The sequence below is a fragment of the Sceloporus undulatus genome, chromosome 6 (assembly GCF_019175285.1).
Source record: "Sceloporus undulatus isolate JIND9_A2432 ecotype Alabama chromosome 6, SceUnd_v1.1, whole genome shotgun sequence".
NCBI lineage: Eukaryota > Metazoa > Chordata > Lepidosauria > Squamata > Phrynosomatidae > Sceloporus > Sceloporus undulatus.
Genome location: NC_056527.1, coordinates 56,130,152 through 56,152,397, shown reverse-complemented (window position 1 = coordinate 56,152,397; position 22,246 = coordinate 56,130,152). Strand labels below are relative to the sequence as shown.

Genomic DNA, 22,246 nt, shown 5'->3' with positions numbered 1-22,246 from the left:
CATAATCAAATCAGATTACATTAACAATTGAATTACTGTGTTAACCCTTAACCCTTTAATAATTAGCATAGTAATTATTAAGTATTAATTAAATTTATTTGAAAATAAATTTCTTTTGCCATCAATGTAGAATTATTTTAAGGAAAGTTTATTAAAAATTAATTAAATTTAAAAACACATTTTAATTTATTTTAAGGAATTGTTTTAAAATAATTATTTCAAGGAAAGTTTACTAAAATTTAATTTAATTTAAAAATACATTTAATTATATGTTTAAATTTAATGGAACATTAAATTCAATAAAATTTATTAGCTTTATTTCCCTTTTCGGTGAAAACACAAAAATACGCATACAACGTCTTTTTGATTTCATATAGGCTACCTGTCAAAATTTTATTTGCTGTGATTCTAATCTTGCTTAATATAAGAATTGTTTTCCTTGCATCAATATAATTCTACATTCCTTGTAAAGTTAACTTGATTCTATTTTGTTTCAACTTCCTCTTCCAAAACAGGAAAAGGGTGTGCACCCTGTCACCTCAAAAAATCTGTTAAAAGCAGGGATGTTCCTTCAGCCTACTCACAAAATTCAGCCACACAGAGCAGCTAACTTCACAAATCTTGGAGAAGCAAAGCCCAGGAAGCATCATGAGCAAGACAATTGGTATGTACATGAGAAAAAGGCTCATACTATTTTATTTGATTTCTTCCTCGCTGCTTTTATTTGATACCTCAGAGTGAAAAAGAGAGTCTGCCAACCAATACTAGGTACTGTGGGCTATATATCAGAGGAAGAAACTGGCAAGACCACATCTAAGTGTTTGCTGGCTTAAAAAACCTTATGAAATTAATGGGCTCTCTATATGTCAAGAGGTAACTTGAACACACATTTGTGCATGCACACACCATACTAACAATCAGTATGAAGTCGGAACACTTTCATGGCCGGCATCCATAGTTTTTTGTGGGTTTTTCGGGCCATGTGGCTATGTTCTAGAAGAGCTTCTTCCTGACGTTTTGCCAGCATCTGTGGCTGGCATCTTCAGAGATTGCCAGAGAATCTTCATTCTCTGAAGATGCTAGCCACAGATGCTGGCGAAAAGTCAGGAAGAAGCTCTTCTAGAACATAGCCACATGGCCCAAAAAACCCACAAAAAACTAACAATCAGTACTTTGAACTAAGATTAGAAATGAATATGTAGTATATTTCAGGTCAGACAATACTTTCAAAGAATCACCCCAACTGATGGAATAGCCATAGCTGGCAAAGCACTCTGAACCACAGGTGCAACTTCACTGTCTAGTGACAAAAGCAGAACCAGGAGAAAACCCAAGCTGTAAATTGGCTTTCTCAGGAGAAGTGCAATGCTCTCCAGAATACCAACAGTTTGGGCATCCACAACTCCTCCTTACTCTCAGGATTCAATGCAGTTCATATATCCTTGGTGTAGCTAGAGACATTGTGCATATTGCTTTAAAATGTACTTCTTTAAAAATTCCTTTAAAATATTGCTGGTTGAAACTGCAATGGTCAAAAGGAAAACGGCACAGAAGAATGAAAAGTTAACTTGTTTTGAGAGGCTGGTCAGACAAAACAAAGAAGTTACAAAGTGCGAGAACAAGAATATTTATTCTAACTTATGCTATTGACACAAACATAAAGTTTTCAAAATTTAGCCAGAGCTTGTCTTTTAACTCTCAAAGCCATCCTTTCATTTACATAGAACAAATGAAAACTTGAACAGAAGGGTGAATAGATGTTTGCTGTCATTTCCAGGATGTCTTCTGAAGACTATTGGAGTTGATTTCCTCAGAAAGGAGAATACTCGTCTCCATCATACCGATAAGTTTAAGAATGATAGTCTGATTGTTCGACGTGGTCAGAAGTTCAGTTTGAAGGTGACATTTAGCAGGGAGCTGAAAGTCAACGATGAAATCATCCTGAAGCTCAGTATTGGTAAGCAAATGTATCTTTATATGGTCCATTAAAATAAGTCTAAGAATATATGTTGTAGTACCTTTCAGAAATTACTTATTCTGGAATCAGAAAACACAAAGGGTTTCAGTTAGAACATATCGTACAAGTTCAAGAATATTCATGGGAACTGTTCTTGTTTTCAGAATTTTAATTTCAAATTCAACGAAATTTTACTGGAAAATGGACATATTGACAGGAACAAGATGATGACCAGTGGAGGGGAAATGGCTCACTAAGAAGTGAAGGAATGGACAATATGTGTTTTATACTGGTCTTTCCAGATAGCCTCTCATTCAAATACTCAGTTACCTTTAATAATGTAACAATATTGTTAAGAGCTCAGCATTCTATATCTTGGAGGATATAGAATGGCAGATTGTAGTCATTCAAGATACAAACACTCACATGGACACATTTAGTTAACATTAGGAATCGTTTGTTTGTTTGTTTGTTTGTTTGTTTGTATCCCACCCTCTTCCCAGTTCAGGGCTCAAAGTTGTTTACAACAGATTAAAAAAACATATCTTTTTAAAAACCACAAAATACAAAAGTGAAAAAGAAATTAAACAATAAAAAAATTAAAACCAGTCAAAACATAAACTATTAAAAACAGACACGTCTGCACATACTTGAACAACAAATAGTAAAATGTAGCATGTTGTTTAAGTTGGGTGGGCCTTATACAATCAATCATCAAATGCCTGTTAAAACAGAAAAGCCGTTGCCTGCAAAAATAAAATAGATAAGGTTCCAGTCTAGCTTCTCTGGGAAGGGAGTTCCAGAGACTAGTGGCAGCCACTGAGAAGACCCTCAACTGTATTTCCACAAGATGTACCTATGAAAGTGTTGGGACAGATGGAAGCACTTCCCCAGCAGATCTCAAAACACAGGGAGGTGCATAAGGAAGAATATGGCCCTTCAAATCATGTGGGTGTGACATATATAGGCTTTATATATGCCTTTTCTTGCCCTTGACATGTGTATTTTACTGATTCCTGTTCCCATTCCTCGTAGCAATGTTTTTAACCTTTATATTGTAATTGTTTTATCTTGTATTGTAATGTTTTTAACCCTTGTAAGCCGCCTTGATCATCTCTATGGAAAGGTGAGGTAAAAATAAAAATTATTATTATTATTATTATTATTATTATTATTATTATTATTATTGGTTGAAACCAGCACTGTGAATTGTACCTAGAAATAGACCAGCAGCCACTATAACTGTTGCCACAAGAGATTTGTGTGCTCCTTTTAGCCAGCTCGGGATAGCAATCTGGGTGCAGCTCTTTGGACCAGTCGAACTTTTCAAAGGCAGACCATCTTCAGGGCATTAAAGTAATTAAACTGGGCTGCAACTAAGGCATGTGTCACTGTGGCCAGATCTCACATTTCAAGAAATGGGCACAGTTTAAACTATGCAAGTGGCTCCTAGTCACCACTGAATCTTGAGCTTCCAGGCTCAGGGTTGAAACTAGGGTACACCTAGTTTGCAAGATGTGGACCTGAGTCTTCAGGGAGAGTGTAAACTCATACAGCACAGGCTGAATCCTTATTTCCTGACCTGCCTTTTGATGAAAAAAAACATGACAAAATTACAAATTCAGTGCCACTGTTAATGAGATAGTGGCAGTTGTGTCTGCAGTTCCATAGACATTTGCACCTGGATTCTCTTCCTGAGTCAGTCCAACTGGTTAAAGCTCCTCTGTCTCTTCCTCTTTATCTTTCCCATACTGTGGATCAGTAGAGGCTGGTGGTTTCCTTGTTATTGGGGTGAGTCTGGACTTTAAGGGAGCTATCCAGCTTATTTGAGGGATATGGTTCAAGACCTTGGATAGCTTCCCAAATCCAGAGTGGATTCACCACTGCTCTGACTTGGAAGGAGCCAGCTGCCACTGCTCCAGACTTTCCTGGATTTCTTCCTCAGTATCCCTCCTGCACTCTGCTAGTGCTTCTTGTTTTTCTCCTCGGCTGCTCGGCTGCTCCTCTTCTCCAACCACACATTTTTTCTCCTCATTCTTCCTCAACACCAACATTTGTTTAAAAAGCAAACAAAAACTACACAACTCTCACATTGGTCTCTTTCCTCTCCATTTGTTGTCCCCTCCATTTCACATTGCTCAGTGCCAAAGGCCCTGAGGAAAAGGAGTTGCACATCATGTTCTATCCAACCATTCTGCTCCTTCAAGAGGAAACAACACATACTGGACATTAAAAAAAAATCTTTTCCTCACTGCAAGGGCTTTTACCAATCTACTGAATTTTATCTTGTGCCTTTGTAATGCTTTCATAATTTATGTTTTAATTATATACATAGTTTAACCATATCTTAACAATAACATCTAGTATGTCTTTACTCAGGTGTTCATTTACTCATGTGCTTGTATGGGTTTTAATTTAAATTTCAGTGGGCAAAGGCAAGAGATAAGTGGACAAATTGTAGCCTTTTAATTGTAGCATTTTAACAACAAGTTTAAAATTCATTTATATTAAGTGAATCTGACTAGTATTCTCAAAGGAAATGTCTGAAAAGAAATACTGTTATCATTTTATTTTTACTTAACATTTGTTAATTTTGCACTTTATTAATTTATAACAGGCAAAACGCCTTTGCAATCCGATGGGACACTTTTATCCTTGAACACGAAGTCCGAGAGGAATGACCAGGGATGGCATGCTAAGATCGGTGAAACAAATGGGAAGGAGGTACATACATTTGGGTTGTCCTACACTGAAGTGTCTGGAAAACCTGTTGATTTATATTTTATAGCTGTCATAAAAAAGGTGCTTTTTCTTGCTGGACATAACAGGTGTCCATCGTACTGAGTCTTTCCATGTTTTCTTTTTTGTAACACCATAAATGTGTTTTTGGAAATATAGTAAGTGTCATTGCTGTCAATTTTCTCCTCTATCCCCAAAACATTCCAGATTACCTAACATCCCGTGTCACAAAACATGTTTAAAAAGAACTAATTCTGAAACTAAAAATATCTTTAATAATCCCAACTGGAGTATACCTGCTAAAATTAAAAGGATTTATGCAAAAGATATCTAGTAGGTGCTATTCATTTCAATGGATCTACTCTGTTTGAGATTAACATTAAATCTAGCTTAGTATGTCCAAGGTATATATGATATATATATATATATAAACATGCATAGTATAACTGAAAAAAATGTTTAAAAATAAGTGTATTACAGAATGGAGAATCACAATTTTCTCTATTTTTCCCCACTGAGGAATTTCAAGATTTCTGTTTGGGCAAAGCTACTTTTGAAGTACAACTCCCCAAATCCCCTACCAGCCTGATCATAGGCCACATTAGCTGGGGGATATTGGGATTTATAGCCCCAAAAGGTAACTGCTGGAAAACACTGAATTTGATAAGCAGAAGAATCAGCTATGTACAAACATCAAATAAGCTGGGGGCTCAGATTTGTATTAGTGATAAGGAAATAGCATCCCAAAGTAAAACACTGTTTCTTCTCTTGAACAGCCTTTTTTCTGGACAAATGTAGAGGAAATGGTACATCCCCCAGACAACTATATATTCACATATATACAGAGCAGTGACACATCATCTTCTGTTATAGCATGTTTTTTCCCATGTTTTTCTTAGTGTCTCATTTCTGTGGTGAGCCCAGCAGATGCAATTATTGGAAAATATGTTCTGGAAGTAATAACGGGACCTAATGTTTGTGACCCTGGAAAGAGGTTTTTCTATGTATTGTTCAATCCTTGGTGTGAAGGTAATCAACACAGTTTTAAAAGGTTTAATTTCTACCAGTGATGTATGAGATATATCTGCTTTAGACTGTGCTAACCAGTAATTAACTACAAAAATGTTTAGCAACATCATTGGGTTGTGGCTACTCACAGAGATATCTTAACATCACAAAGGCCGTTTAAACAAAGAGAGACACTGCAAAAACAAAGTGTCTCAAATACATCTCTACTAGTGAGATTTGGGTTCTTCAGCTGCAGGAAGAAACTGGCCAAACCAGCCCATGAATATTCCTTGCCTTAAAAAAAAAACCCCTATAATATTCATGGAGTTGCCATAAGTTGATGGGTGACCTGAAGGTACATACACACATTCCCTAGTACATCTCACCATATTAAGCAATCTGGAGGAGCCCTCTGTTATTCTATTTGCATGCATTGGCTATGAAATCTCTTGGTTTCTGATAGCCATGCTGCTTGCCCCTCTCTGAAATTATTTTTTTTTAGGCCAACTTTCTGACAATTGACGAAGCAAAAAAAGTAATGTATTTCTGTGTTTGTTTTAAGCGGATTCTGTTTTCATGCCTGGTGAGGATCAGAAAACTGAGTTTGTCCTCAATGATACTGGAAGTCTGTATAGAATGACGTCGCCACAACGTTGGAAATATGGGCAGGTAAGAAAAGTGACATATTTCTTTCATTCTATTTGTCTTGTACATACAGTGGGCCCTTATCATCTGCTGGGGTATTGTTCCAGGACTTCCCGTGGATACTAAAATCTGTGGATGCTCAAGTCCCTTTATATACAGTGGCATAGTAAAATGGTGTCCCTTATATTAAAGGACAAAATTGAGGCTTCCTTTTTGGAATTTATATATTTTTGAATATTTTCAAACTGTGAATGGATGAATCTATTGGAGGGCTGACTGTAATAAGCAGGCACTGTCATTTTACTTGCTGAAGGGTGCATGTAAAATAACATGGTGGAAATAAAAGTGGGGAAGGATATGCGCATGACTGCATGAATGCTCGCTAGAAAAAATGAATACTGTATAAATTTTTCCAGTTGCTCCTCTTCTGCTGAACTGGGAGCCCATGTGATTGAGGTAAGCTTGGACCAGGGTTCAGAGCCAAATAATCATGGAACTGGCTTTGGACATCAGTCTCTCAGGTTGTACTCCTCTGCATGAATCAAAGTGGCATGGCAGAGTCCACATCAAAGACAACTACTGGGCAGTGCAGCTTTGGTAGAGGCAGCTCTTGATTACCATCATTTCCCAGCATGGCAAAATATTTTGGAAATTCAGGTGGATGGCACAGTTGTGTTAGTAGCTGTATCTACACTGCATAAATAAACTGATTTGACACCATCTTAATTGCCATGGCGCAATGCTATGAATGCTGAGGTTTGTAGCTTGGTGAGTTATTTGTAGCTTGGTGAGATATCTGTCAGAGAGCTCTGGTGCCACAGCAAACTGCCCTTCTCAGAACCCCATAGCATGAACCCCTGGCAGTTCAAGTGGTGTCAAACCAGGTTATTTCTGCAGTGCAGGTGCAGCTTGAGAGGAAAAATGAAAGGCAGACATTTCATAAAGTAGGTCTGTGGAATGTAATAGGTCTATGCTTCCTCTAAGTTGCTCAAAGCAATTTACATGGAGAAGGATTACCAAAATACAGCCAGGGGGCAAGAACCCTTCCATCTCCTGTTTTGTCTTCCTGGGAGGATTTTCTAGTTAGAGGTTAAGAGTGATTGCCATTGGGGGGCTGTAGGTTATGAGGGATGTTTAACTTGACCATGGTATGGTCAGGCACGGAGCGTGCCAAACTGCTTGGACCTCTTCTGAGAAAGCTTCAGAAGAAATGTGCTTCTTCCAACTAGCGTGCTAGTTTCGCTCCCTTTCTCTTGTGCCTCTATTCTATATGCCTTTTTTTGCTGGCTAGGTAGCCCATTGCACTTTTGGGTTCATTCAACAAGGCTGATCAACAATAATTCCTACTTCTGAGTCAGCCTTGGCTTGGCAGTCTTTGGTAGAAGTTTGGCACCTTTGAAACTCTCTCATGCCATTCACCTGGATCACCTGTGTTTCAAATGAGGGGAGGGACTCACCACAAAAATCGCTGCATATATATCTCATGGATAGTAACTTATTGTAAGAATTCATTGATTGCTGTGCTATTCTGTTTCATTGGTAGGTGAGGATTTAATAATTAATTTCACTTCCTCTATATAGGCAATCTGTATAAGTAGTACACAAATAATTATACAGGATGGTTCTAGAGAGAGGGCTTTGTATATATCATGCCTAAGTATTTATAAAATTTTGCCAGATACAGTGGACCCTTGTTATACGCTGGGGTTTGGTTCCAAGATCCCCCGTGTATAACAAAATCTGTGTATGCTCAAGTCCCATTAAGTATAATGACATACCAAAATGGTGTCCCTTATAAAAAATGGAAGATCAAGGTAAATTTATACTTTTTTGGAACATTTTCAAACCGTGTATGCTTGAATCCGTGTATAAAAAATCCGTGTATAAGAAGGGCCGACTGTACTCTCCAACCATCCTGATTTAACAGCAAACAGTTCCAATTAATCCTCTGTCATCCCACTCATTCAGTTGCTTTGAAAGTATTCTGCCTTCTCTTTCCTCCTCTCACTTTCTGCCTCTGTCCTCAGCATACTTCAATTGCTGCAAACAGAGCTAAAAGGGAAAGAGTAATTTGCACTCAGGAGGGGGAAAGGAAATAATAATAAATAAATAAAACCTTTATTTCTACCCCGCTTTTTGTGAAAACGAATCAAAGCAGCTTACAATGTTAAAAGAATACACCATATATACAAAATATCCCCCCTTAAAAAAGAATTAAACAGTTTAAGGTTAAAATTACATGACCAATTAAAACAATACCAGTGTGCAGAGTCATCAGATATATGTGGGGGGTCGCCACATGGCCGAGTAATTTATTCTGGGAAGGCCTGCCGGAAGAGATCCGTCTTAACAGCTTTCTTGAAGTTATCTAGATTGGTGATTTGATGGATCTCATCCAGCAGGCCATTCCACAGCCATGTACAGTTTTAAAGGTGATAACCAACACTTTGTACTGTGCCCGAAAATGAATAGGTAACCAGTGGAGTGACTTTAATATTAGTGTTATATGATCGCTCCTAGATGATCCAGTGGTCAACCTTGCCACCATATTCTGTACCAGTTGCAGTTTTCAAACTTGGCACAAGGGTAGCCTCATGTAGAGTGTATTGCAAAAATCAAATCTTGAGGTTACCAGTGCATGTACTACAGTTTCAAGGTCCCTCGGTTCCAGGAAAGGGTGCAGCTGACGTATCAGCCAAAGCTGATAACAGGCACTTTTGACCGTCTCATTTACCTGATTTCCCATGTGAAGCAATGGGTCAAGGAGTACCCTCAGACAGCAAACATTGTCCTTTGAGGAGAATGTGAACCCCTCTAGGACTGGAGGTTGCAACCCAATGCCCCTACTGTAAGTACCTCCGTTTTGTCTGGATTCAGTTTGAGCTTGTTTTTCCTCGTCCAGTCCATTACTGCCTCAAGACACTGGTTGAGAGGAGAAATACCATCTGTCATTGTTGCTGATGACCGAGACATGAAGAAATATATTTGGGTGTAATCAGCATACTGATAACACCCCGCCCCATGTCTATGGATGATTTCTCCCAGCGGCTTCATACAACTATTGAATAGTATCGGGGACAGGATGGCGCCTTGATAGATGCCACCATTAAGCTCTATTTTGGAGGAGCAGCTATCCCCGAGCATTACCCTCTGGAACCTGCCTGAGAGGAAGAAGTGGTACCACTGCAATGCAGTGCCTCCAATTCTTAAGTCTCTCAGGCGTTCCAAGAGGATGTCATGGTCTATTGTGTCAAATGCTGCTGAGAGGTCTAGAAGCACCAACAGGGTCACGCTCCCTCTGTCGATGCCTAGACGAAGGTCATCAGTTAAGGCAACCATGGCAGTCTCCACCCCATATCCCGTCCTGAAGCCAGTTTGAAATGGATCAAGAAAATCAGCTTCATCCAAGACCACTTGGAGCTCAAGAGCAACAGCCCTCTCGATCACCTTGCTCAAAAATGGCAGATGGATACAGACCTGTAGTTTTTCATGTTCATGGGGTCCAGGGAAGGTTTTTTCAGGAGTTGTCTAACGACCCTTCTTTTAAAGAAGATGGTACATAACCTTCCCTAAGGGATGCAGTGATGACACATCTAAGAAGTGCCATCAAGGCATTGCCCCCCCCCCCCCCCCCGAATGGCCAGCCATGATCGGCAGGGATCGAGAGGGCATGTCATTTTCCTCACCTTTCCAAGGATCTTGTCCATGTCATCTGTACTCACGAACTCAAACTGATCCAGTCTAATCTCATAAACGGTTTTACTGGACACCTCATCAGTTGATTTTGCTCTACCATTGGTGTCCAAGTGGGCTCTTATTTGAGAGATTTTATCTGCAAAGTGGTTGTTAAATGCATGACAGCAGGCTGTTGTTGGGTTAAGTAGAGGGTTCTGGGTATATGGCATCACCGTCAGTTCCCTCACCACCCTCAGCAGTTCTGCCAGACGTGACTTTGCAGATGCAATGTGTGCAGAGGAGGAAGATCTCCTCGTTGCTTTTATTGTCTCTCTAGAAGAATAAAGAAAATTCTTATTACAAGTTCTGTCAGATAAGAGTCCAGTTGAACAACATTTCTGCTCTAGTCGTTGTCCCATCCGCTTCATGTTCTTCAGCTCTCTGATATATCAGGGCTTCTGATTAGAAGCGGGTTAGAAAGGACACTTGGGAGCGATTGTGTCGATAGCCCTAGTAAGATCGGTGTTCCATGTATTCAACAGAATCACCGGCATTATCAACCATTAAACCCTCTAAGGCTTTCTGGAATCCGAGTGGTTCATTCGCTTTCGAGGGCGGACCATTCTTGAGAGGGCAGACAGTGGCTCTTAGGAAAGGGGCAGAATTTCACCTTTTCTAGTAGGCTCACGCAAAAGGAAATTGCCATTGGCTCTCCTAGTTTGTGTGTTCTTTCTCATTAATAACCTTTGCCATCTTGACTCTTTGAAAAAATTGGAGGATATAATTCCATGTTATTTTATGAATGAAGGGAGAGATTTCTAGACATTCGTGACAGATGCTTTTCTACAAAACTCTTTGTGTAGGTAGCTGCGTTGTTCTCAAGCAATGTATTCTGTACCAAAAAAAGACCTCAAGGAAGGCAGACAGTTCCATGTTTGTTATTAGTCTTAGGAAGTTAAGTTTAAACTCTAGTTGATCAGAGCTCTATGTTGTGTTTAGTAAAGAAAAGCAGGGTTTGGGGGAGTGAATTGTTTCAGAGTGACCAACTTTGCTCTCTGTCACAAATACAGTTTGAAGAAGACATTTTGGATTGCTGCATGTACCTTTTGGATAAGAGCCAACTTGGGCCAAATGACAAAAGAAATCCTGTGAAGATCACCAGAGCCATGTCAGCACTGGTATGTCCATTAATAAATACTTTAACACAGATTGTATTCTTTTTGTTCAGAGGTAGAAAATAAAAACTCTTCGCCTCAGCAAATCAGGACTAATGTAAATTTTCTCGCTAGTCATGGTCATTAGACAACACTTTTCCCTCTGCAGACAATGCATACTACTGTATAGGAATTAACACCTGAGAACATATTCACACAGCATGTGTTGCACAGTCCTTAGCTCAGGAATAGAAGCATGTGTTTACTGTGAAGAGGGTGGGCAAACAATACCTGTTAGCATACCTTTGAGGCATGGGCTCAGCTTTACCTAAGAAGCCCTGAAGACATTTGCTAGGGAAGTAAGCATTTACCTTCTCACTTCACTGTGCTCCAAAGCTTTATTTTATTCCCTTTCTAGCTGTCCTAAACCTTCCCTTTCAAACCCTATTATCATAAACAAATAAACTATATAGAATAAAATTCCGGCCTTTAAAATTCTAACTGGTATGTCTTCAGGTTACTTTTAGGGATGCCTTTTTCCAAACTAAGGAGTTTATCGCATTGCTAAAAAAACTCAGCTTACTTTTCCCGTTTTGAATTCTAATTCAGGATGCAACCAGGTATTACTGCATGCATTTTGCCTCTGATGCTGCCAGCCAAGTGTAGCCTGGATAACTTCCAGGTAGAATCTGAGGTCAGCCAACCTCTTTTCAAAACTAAGAAGCTCCCAGCTTTGCAAATGGGACAGCTGAGCTCAAATTCTAGCCAGAAGTTAGCTGGGCTGCACTCAGCCACCAGCATTGGTGGCAAAATGCATCTGATAATACCCAGCTGCATCCTGAATTAGAATTCAAAATGGGAAAGGTAAGCTGGGTTTTTTAGCAATCCAATAAACTCCTAAATTACCCTTGGTCTCAGATTGCCTTTGGCAACCCTTTTGAGTGCCCACCTGCAAGTGGAATTAGCCTGGTGAGAATGAGGGAAAGGGCCTTCTTGGTATTGGCTTTCCTTTTGGGCATCTGTTTCAATGGGTTTCATCAGGCACCAACATTATAGACTTTGGAGGGCATCCTAAAATTTTAGCTGTTCACCTTGGAGTATAATTGCACTGGTGCTCCATTGTGTGATGTTGTGTATACAGTCCTATTTGGGTTTAATTTGAACATCTGTTCAATGTTTTATTGCATTATGTCATTTTACATTTTGTGACATGCCACCTTTGGAGGGTTAAGAGCCTAAAAGTCAGTTTATAGATCTTGCTTAAAAATAAATGAATTGACATAAGCATTTACTTTGCTGGCACTGTGTGAAAGTTTCTCATTAAGAAACTATGAAAGTGGGTTCCTCAACAGGAATTATGGCATAGCAGCAGGTGACTGGAAGTGGGTTTTTGGGGGGTCATTAATGTATTTTGTGGTATTCAGTTTTATTGTACACTGCCTTGGGAACAGGTATCAAATGTTTACAGTGGTGGAATCCTTTCTCTGCCTCTCCATTCCAATAAAAGCCTGCCCATTTAATGCCTACACAGGTATTAAGCAACTACTGTGATGGTCACCATTTGTCCCAAATGTTAAGGGATTTAGATGTCCCTTTGCTGTTTTTAAGTTTTTCCTACCTATATGTTCCCTGCACCTACCAGTGTGGTGTAGTGGTTTGAGCAGTGGATTACAACTTTAGAGATCAGGGTTCAAATTCCAGCTTGGCCATGGAAACCCACTGGGTGCACTTGGGCAAATCATGCAGTGTGCCTGCACCATATGTGGGCATACTATACACTGCTTTCAGCTTACGCTGAAGCCGTACTGCGATAGAATGAATGGCACATGCACCATGGGGCTCGAGCATATGTGTTTTTCGCCTTATGTGGGGTGGTGGTGGTCCAGAACTGATCCCCTGCGTAAGGCAAGGGTCCACTGTACTCTCAGCCTCTGAGGAAAGCAATGCCAAACCCTTTCTGAACAAATCTTGCCAAGAAACACCCATGGTTGAGGGTTGCCATAAGTCAGAAACATCTTGGAGACAAACAGCAACAACAACAAACCTATGCTCACAGCGTTTTCTGTCTGGCTGTGCTCTTTTGTAATGTGCATTATTAAAAATAGAGAAGGGAGATGGAAATAGAGCAAGATCATTTCTTGGAGATATTTCTTATCACGTGTCTGTACCATTGGTAGGCTGCAGGTTGTTTGTTGTATGTTCCCTGCATTACTGTTTGGCTGTGGTCTGGAGGAAGTATGTATGTCATGTTGATGGACCTAACCCATTTCTAAATTTTGATCTGTGCTTGTTCAATAAGTCGCTATGATTACTTAGTAAAAAGCTTGATTACAACAGTTTGAGGAATTTAAAACTGTAACTCTCTACATTTGAATTATATGGGTAGCAAAGGCAGTATCATAAGGTCAAAAATCTCTGTGCTACAACCAATTTTGTTAAAATGTAGTGGGGGGGAAAGAGAGATTAAATGATACGTTTTTGTTTTCTTCATGATTTGTTTAGGTTAATATGGAGGATGAGAAAGGAGTGCTCTTTGGGAAATGGAAATTTGAGAACCAAAATCCAAATGGTCAATGTGATGGCTTCCCATGTCCTTGGAACTGGAAAGATAGTGTCCGAATTTTGAAGCAGTATTACAGAACAAAAAAACCTGTCTTGTATGGCCAGTGCTGGGTTTTCTCTGGTGTGCTTAACACAGGTAGGATACAAACCATGGCGATGGTCTCTATGTACTAAAAATGCAAGTCAACAGAATTTCCTTATCCAGAAGTTGTGTTTATTGAAATATCAGATACTTGGAAAGACTATTGTCACACGCGGCTTTTAAACCGTGATTCCCACAGAAAGGAAGTGGCATTGGCAATGCTGGTCAAACATTGCCACATTCCTCCTGTAGCTGCCCTGACTCTGATCCATCCTTTTTCATTCAGGGAAGAAATTCATGAATGAAATGTCAATTGTACAATGCCCTGGGTGCAAAATGCCATCCCCAGGACACTTATGGGATTGGCAGTCATGTGGTGTCACTGCCTCCTCCTCCCCGCTTTCCCTCCTGGCCTTCACTTTAAAAAAACACAATCCTGTTTTTCATGCAATTTTGGAGCTCCGAAACCTCAAAATTGTAAAAAAAAATGTTTTAAAAAGCTTAAATCAGGGCTGCAGAGCTTCATAATTGTGTGGAAAAGTTGAATTTTTTCAAAAAAAGAAAAAACTTAAAGGTATGCTGGGTAAGGCATAAGGGAGTGAGGGTAGAGTTAAGGCTGAGGACAGGAAAAGAGCATGATGAAGCAGGCAGGCCCAGTCTTGTGAGTGCAAGTGTGGTGGTGCCTGCTTCAGAATTGGTATGTTACAGTTTTATTTTGCCTTGAAGGACTGAGTGTGAAAGAGGCTGGTGTGATAATGTCCTTAATCTGTTATTAGGCCAGCCAGTGTCAAAAACTGTATGTTGGTATAGGTGAAGCTTTTTTCTAGAGCTGTGACCCAGGAGGGCTATTAAAGTCGCTCCATTACATTATCTTCCCTGAGATACTCCAAACAGACAAAACTCAGATTTTCCAAGTTAGAATAGAGTCCAGTCCCTTTTGCATGACATTCTATCCTTCCAGAAAGCACCAGTGGGACTCAGGGATGAGCAACAATTTCCTAATGATATCTTTCTCTGTATTCTAGTCATGCGATGCCTGGGGATTCCAGCCAGAAGTGTGACCACATTCAATGCTGGTGTTGACACTGACAAAAATATAAGCATTGATTCACCCAAGGATTCTTATTGGTAAGTAATATGAATTGAAGGAACCTTGACAGGTGTGTGTGAGGGATACCATAAGGTGAAAAATGCAACTTGAGGCAACACATTGGCGTAAATAATATCCAGAGTTCGGGAAAGTTACTTTGGGTTTGGACTATAACTCCCAGAATCCACAACCTACACTTGACAGGGGGTCCAGGGGATATAGTCTATAAAAGGAAAAAAGAGAAAGAAGTTTTCTCAGGCTGCAGGAATCAACATCAGAGATGCATAAGGAGCCCTGGTGGTGCAGTGGTTAAATGCCTGTACTGCAGCCACTCACTCAAAACCATAAGGTTGCGAGTTCAAGACCAGCAAAAGGGCCCAAGCTCGACTCAGGCTTGCATCCTTCCGAGGTCGCTAAAATGAGTACCCAGACTGTTGGGGGCAAGATAGCTTACTTGCTAATTAGCTTACTTGCTGTTCAACAGCTATGATCTTTGGAATAGCGGTATATAAATAAAACAAATTATTAAACCTGGCAACTCTAAAGTAGACTATAGTTGTTCAGTACAGGAATGCAACTGAGGGACACTCAAGCCATACCCGTAGTACACCCCAAAAATATTACTGATCACCCAAAAGGAACATAAATTCAGAGATTGCTAGTACAAGGGGTGGATCGGACCCTCAGCCATCTGTGCCCTAAATGAGAGGGGAACAGACCCCTGTTGATTGCAGCAGCTGCTGCCCAGTAAGTTCAGATTGGGAGACTTTCAGGGTCCTTACGTAGCCCCTAAAATAGTACATACATAACAGTCACAAGTGCATAACTTCAGGTTACACATTCCCAACTGCCATACAACATTTCAGAATCTGGGTTTAGAATCCCATAATTGACAACAAAAGTAGCAAGACAGAGAAAGACCTCCTGAGCACCTGGAAAACCAGCCACTGGCAAGAGTAGACAGCACTAGAAAAGATAGGTAAGTGATGTGATAAAACAACTTCTTCACATGAACATTAGTACAGCATCATGCATTCTTCTTAGTAGTCTGTTATTCACACACGGATTGTTCTGTGCACAGAAATTTCAGTATTGTCAAATACACGTTAAATTGGTCTAGTGCTTTAAGCCACAGCTAAATCAAACACATATTAGATTGATCTAGTGTTATAGATTATACATTATTTTAAAACCAGAATTTTAATGAGAAATTTAGCAGGGAGACCAGGAGCTCGTTTGGAAAGGAAACATGTTTATTTTTGCTGCAACATTCCCAGCAGGAATTTCATCCAAATTACTGGGAACCCCGATTCTAAAATGAAACAAGTTTTTAAAGCACTTTGAACAAAGAAAACTACAAATCACACTTTTATTGATTACATTGAATTAAACATGTACATTCATTGGATGTACAAATAATACATCTCTATCCCTCGTGGGATACTCATCAATCAAATTGTTATCTGTACAGTATATTTAATTTCAATGTCCCCAAACTGTCTATGCAGTATTTCCTTTTATTTGGGTTAGAATCTTAAGTTAGGAGCCATTTCCAAATTGTATACATTCCAAAACAGAGAATTTGACATGACCTAGAATAACAATCCTTTGCTCTCAGTACATTTCAGCACTATATTTTTTAACTTCTGAGCATAGTAAAATTCTCAATTTTAACCAATCTGCCTCACTAGCACATGAAATCACAGATGAAAATAATTTCTGTTTTCAATTTTGATTCCTAACTTCCTATAGGAACTTCCATGTGTGGAATGATGTCTGGATGAAAAGACCAGACTTACCAAAAGGCTATGATGGCTGGCAGGCAGTTGATGGCACGGCTCAAGTAAAAAGTGAAGGTAAGACTTGATTATGTCACATTAATGCTCATTAACCCCAACATCATCTGAAAAACAATCCGCTTTTACAATTTTTTCCCTCTTTCTGTCCAGTTTAATGTCAGACGTCTGAAAATCAATCCACTTTTGCAAGTTATTTGCAGTTTAAATCCCGTTTTTGCATAGGATCCCACTCATGTGATAAACTCATATGTCTCAATGTTGTGGAAACAGTAGTTATATGAGATATTTAGCCTTTACTGTCAGAGAGTGAAGGCCATAATAAATGCAAACCCCAGAATTCCATAGCATTCAGCCATGACAGTTAAAGTGGTGTGAAACTGCATTTTTTCTGCAGTGTGGATACAACCTCGGAAATAAGTGAGATTAACAAACTCTTTTTAAACTACAGAAAAGGGAGGAAAGTACACAACAGATGTCTTCAAATGCTTGTTTCATTTCTGACCACTTAGCAGACAGTATTTATAATGAGGGCTAGCAAGGAATTTGAGTGTTTTTAAGTATGTCAAGTTTAGCAGGAATCTAGCATGCATTCACAGTTGAAACAAAAGTTTTAAAAGAGTTGAAAGAAATAGGGCAAAGATTGAAATGACTTAATTAAATATTCACCTTATAGTCTTTAATGAGGTTATATTCAGGCATTAGAAGTATGTTTTGCTCACAGAAACTGGATATAATATATTACATATTTGACTTGAGCACATTTAACACTGGTTGGATGGCATTAATGTATGTGTGCACATAAAGACACTTACCCCCAAATGGCACTATTTCAGTGGCTGCTATTAACCTAGAATTTCTGAAATTGTAATACACAACACTTTCAGGTGTGGGTCCATAGCTGAATGGCTTCTCCTACTTTTCTTTAGCTGCAGCTGCCATTCATTCCTAGGTGGATACAGATAGGAAGATTGTATAGTATGCCCATGGGTTATTAATGCAAGAAGAAGGAAAATATAACATTCTTCATATTTCTCTGTAGGAATTTATTGTTGTGGCCCTGCATCACTAAAGGCAATTAAAAATGGTGAAGTCAACCATGACTACGACACCATGTTCCTGTTTTCAGCAGTGAATGCAGAAACTGGCTACTGGAAAATAAAGAAAGACAATGGACAAGACAAATGTGAATGGAAAGAAAACAAATCCTTTAAAATAGGAACCAAAATAATCACAAAAGCTATTGGCAATGAGAAACCTGAAGACATCATGGATGAATACAAATTTCCAGAAGGTAACCAATATACTGAAGGGTTATGTTTCTCTCACAGAGTTGAACAAAAAGATTAAAGTTCAGGTCATGAGATGTTTCCTCAGCAGAAAGGCTAATCACTTGGCATATTTGAGAATCACAGATTTACAGTGTTCCTTCAGCGCTGCATTAGGTAGATGCAGCACCAGAGGAGTGCCGTGATGCCACACGCTGTGTGATGCAGCGCACAGTGCCATGGGGGTGGAGCCAGGGCATGTCTCATGAGGACACCATGCCCCGACTCTGCCCCCAGGCCGGCCTTTATGACTGGTGTGCACAGCCACTGGATGTGCAGTTTTTGTTGGTATGTGGAATGGCTCTTACTCAAGAAATGTACATGATTATCCAGTCTTTCAGGCACAATAGGTTGGATCCAGATTTAGCCATACTTAAAGTAAACCCACTAAATTAAACTTTAGTTGCTTGAATAATTAAATCTGCATACAACCCAGCAGCTTTTTGTGAGATTTAGCTGGCATTCCTGGTTCCTGAATAGACATACCCTACCTTTCCTCCTTTGTTTGAGCAAACACATAACTGTGACTTCTTTATTCCTCCCCAGTTAGGGTTGCCATAATTGTCCACTATTACCAGGGACAAAATGTAGGACAACTTCGAGACCAAACTGTAGGACAACTGCGGGACAAAATTCAGCCCAAAATGTAGGACATTTAAGGTCCTCCATTTTTCTTAAATGTCCTACATTTTGGGCTGAGTTTTGTCCTGCAGTTGTCCTATAGTTTGGTTCCACATTTTGTCCCTGGTAATAGTGGACAATTATGGCAACCCTATCCCCAGTAATTATTGGTTGCTCTTCAGTCATGGAGTGCTATTAACAATGTAAAGCACAAGAAGAGTAATGAGAACAAAGAGATCATAGTAAAACATTTTGTTATTAAATTACATGTCAACTTTCAATGAATTGTCAATCAAACAAGCAATTTAAGCTAGCAAAAATGTAAAGCAAGCCTAACAGTACATGGCAACTATACACTTCTGTTCAGATGCAAGTCCCACTGAATTCAGTTGGGCTTAATCCTGGAAAAGCATGCTTGGGAGATGGGAATCATATCCCAAAAGAATAAAACTGAAAGCCGCAGGCAAATATATGAGTTTTGTTTAGGCAGTAAATAAGGATAGGATCAGGAGGTTAATGCCAAAAAGAGTTCCAAATAGGAGATGCCACAGTGGAAAGCCCCTATCACCAAATGCTATCTACCTTATGTCCAATGCCAAAGGGAGCTGAAACAAGGCACCTGTACCAGACAGATTCAAATCGCTAAAGTGGATCTTTAGGGCACCCTTACCTCAAGTTGTCTAGAACTGTTATAGCTATCTCTGTTAATTGTATCTGGAAATGAACTAGAAGCCCATGTAACTATTTCAGAACTGTTGTAGTGCCCTTCCTATGTTTGGTCTTGGTTAATCTATGTGCTCTTGTATTTTGCTCTGTTTGGAGGCTGTGACTAGTTTTTAAAATCTTTTGCAAGTCAAGGCAATAGTCTAAATGCAATCTTATCAGTACATAGTGACCAGGTTTTCTTCACATAGCACATAAGACTAATCTGCTGAAACTGCAGTTGTATTTGCCCAGCATATAGATCTCTAAGAAACAATACCAGATTTGATATCCTCCACCAACTGTGAATCCTGTCTTTCAGAGAGAATGGATCTTCCAACTCTGACAAATCACCCACATCACAGCAGCTCTGTCTTACCCAAACTGAATTTGGGTTTAGCTGCCATCCTTCAATCCCTTACTGATTATAGACAATCATAGCTCATTGAAAGACTCATTTGAAATTGATAAAAAATAAGACATAGATCCAAGCTCATGGCATACTGATGGCAATAAAGTCCATACATCCTTGGCTATATTACACAGATTTTAAATAGCACTGATGACAATAATAGAATCACAGAAATGGAACCTCTTGCCACACAGAAATACACAATCAAAGCACTCGATGAACCACAAGAGAGACTTGTGGAAAGGTCCTGCATAATTTCAGGGAATTTATTTATTATTATTAAGTTTTATTATATAGCGGGTAAATTTACACCCTGTACATAAAATCATTTAAGTAGACGGTTCCCCGGCCTTCATGCTTACAAGCTAAGAAGACACGACACAAAAGAGAGGGAAATGGGGTTGAGGGAAGGGATACGGTCCAGCATTCTTCTCTCCCTCTGACGCCTGGACCAAGGCAGATGGCAAGATGCACTCTTATCTTTAAGGATACTATGCTTGGCCCACCCTCTCTCCTTCCCCCAATAGTTTCCTCCAGAAGCATCTTCTGGGCATCAAAATACAAGGTTTGGGGTGAGCAAGGAGCATTCTTGGCCCATCCCACACAGTCCACAAACTATAATGACCAATCTATGTAATAGTTCAAGAAGTCTGGGAGAAACAACTAGATGACATTCTTGTAAATAAGTCTTCCAAAGCGAAACAGACAAAAATGGCTTCAGATAATTGTATGCTCCAAGAGTTTCTGCTATTTGCCAGAAAGCTGTTTTGGCCATGCAACTGATAAGAACTAACAGTATTTAAAGATTAAAACTATCTATTTTTCTGTTTTCAGACCTGAAGAGGGGAAAAAAGAGCCATGGAAACTGCTTTGTCACATGTAAAGTCTAAACTCATGCAGAAGCAGAAGCCCTCAGCGTTTAAAACCAAGCATCAAACTTGCCTTGGAAACGGAAATCTTGTACCAGGACAACCCATTGATCTGAATATTGTTGTTAGCAACCAGAAAGCAGGTGCACTGAAAGTCAACCTTCATGTCTCTTTTCATCTGGAGTCATATTGCTGGAAAAGTACATAATATTTTTTCCATCCAAGAATTGTCCGTTTAGAAGGCAAGCAGGTGTTTATTCAACACCATGAAGCCATATCCATGCCCTCTTATTTTGATGGTGGCGGTTCACTTCGTAGAGAAGAAGGACATTTGCCTTTTCTTAAGTAAGCTTCCTGTAGCAAGGAATGCTATGTTTGGAACACAGAGATCGAACAGACATGATGCCTCTTTGTAGTGGCCTTTCCTGCTCTTTTTCTCTGAAGTTTGTACAAAGTCTTCAACCTGGAAACATTAGACAAGAGAGAAAATGTAGTTCATAAAGAACATATTATTTTCCTATTTGAGGGCTTCCTCCAAGCTTGTCAAACCCCCTCGGATTTAGTGGAAGTTATTGCTCAGATAGCAGGTTGTTGTTTTGTTTTTTTCTGATAACACATTTTCCTCTGCTGGTATTTTTCTTGTGAATCTTTAGTACCAACAACAAACTCTTAACCCACGGGGTGTGATTTTTCTCGCCCTGGGAGTCTCCAGTGAAGAACCAGTAAATGTCACACATCTGATCTATTCTTTATTTCCTCCTACTTTTAGGTGATCCCAGTGACCATATTGAAATAAGAATGTGACTTGGCATGGAAGTTTTATGTTGACTTTTGATTCCTCATTAACTTGCTGGTATATGTGCTTTCTTTTCTTTTTTAGAGTTTCGTTCAGGAGTGCAGGATTGTAAAAAAAAATATACTTTTTTTAATGCAAACAAGAAAGTAGATAATTGGGAGGCTGGGAGGGTGTTGATTCATTAGTTCATTAGTCAATAAACACTTTATTTATGCCGCCTTCCTCCTAAACTGACACTTGGGGATTTCATGTGGAAATGTGAGATGAGGGAGAAACCTGTAATACACCAAGTGTAATGCTACAAAAGTGCCCCGGGTTTTTTGATGACCTTGGTTCCCTCATTACATTTGGAGAATGCTCCCATCTATCCATTTCTTTTACAACTGTAGCACTAAAAGTAAGAGACTTGTAAGCACATGACACATTTCCTTTTTTTTTAAGTGAAGACAGAGAACAGGGATCAGGGATAACTGGATCCATGCAAGGATGACAGGGGAATGGGAGAATCCATACTTAAACCCTGGTGGCAACCGATATATGCGTGCCCCTCCCGGCATGAAGCCCATCTCGAGGCATGCAGAGAGAACAGAGAGGCAAGGAAATGAGGAACAGGTGCACATTCCTCCTGTTCCTCCATCCTTTAACTTTCTCCAGAATCCCACACTCCAATCCCATCCCGGGAAGTCCTCCACACTGGAAGTCTCCCCTCTCACAAACCGTGAAACCCTGCTGAAACAACTTTCATTTTTTCATTTAGTTCTAAAAAAAATTTCACCTCACTACCCTTAACCAGCCCAATATAAAAAATCA

General features: G+C 39.5%; 1 protein-coding gene across 1 annotated transcript; it reads left to right on the top strand.

Moving 5' to 3' along the window:
- The first annotated feature begins 648 nt into the window (after nucleotides 1-648).
- Nucleotides 649-21,444, top strand: LOC121933028 (protein-glutamine gamma-glutamyltransferase 4-like). The gene is made up of 11 exons (XM_042472235.1): nucleotides 649-664; nucleotides 1,778-1,957; nucleotides 4,575-4,681; nucleotides 5,596-5,725; nucleotides 6,267-6,373; nucleotides 11,095-11,202; nucleotides 13,681-13,876; nucleotides 14,848-14,950; nucleotides 16,665-16,768; nucleotides 17,751-18,002; nucleotides 21,410-21,444. The coding sequence occupies exons 1-11, from the start codon at nucleotides 649-651 to the stop codon at nucleotides 21,442-21,444; spliced, it is 1,338 nt and encodes a 445-aa protein (XP_042328169.1).
- The last annotated feature ends 802 nt before the right edge of the window (nucleotides 21,445-22,246 follow it).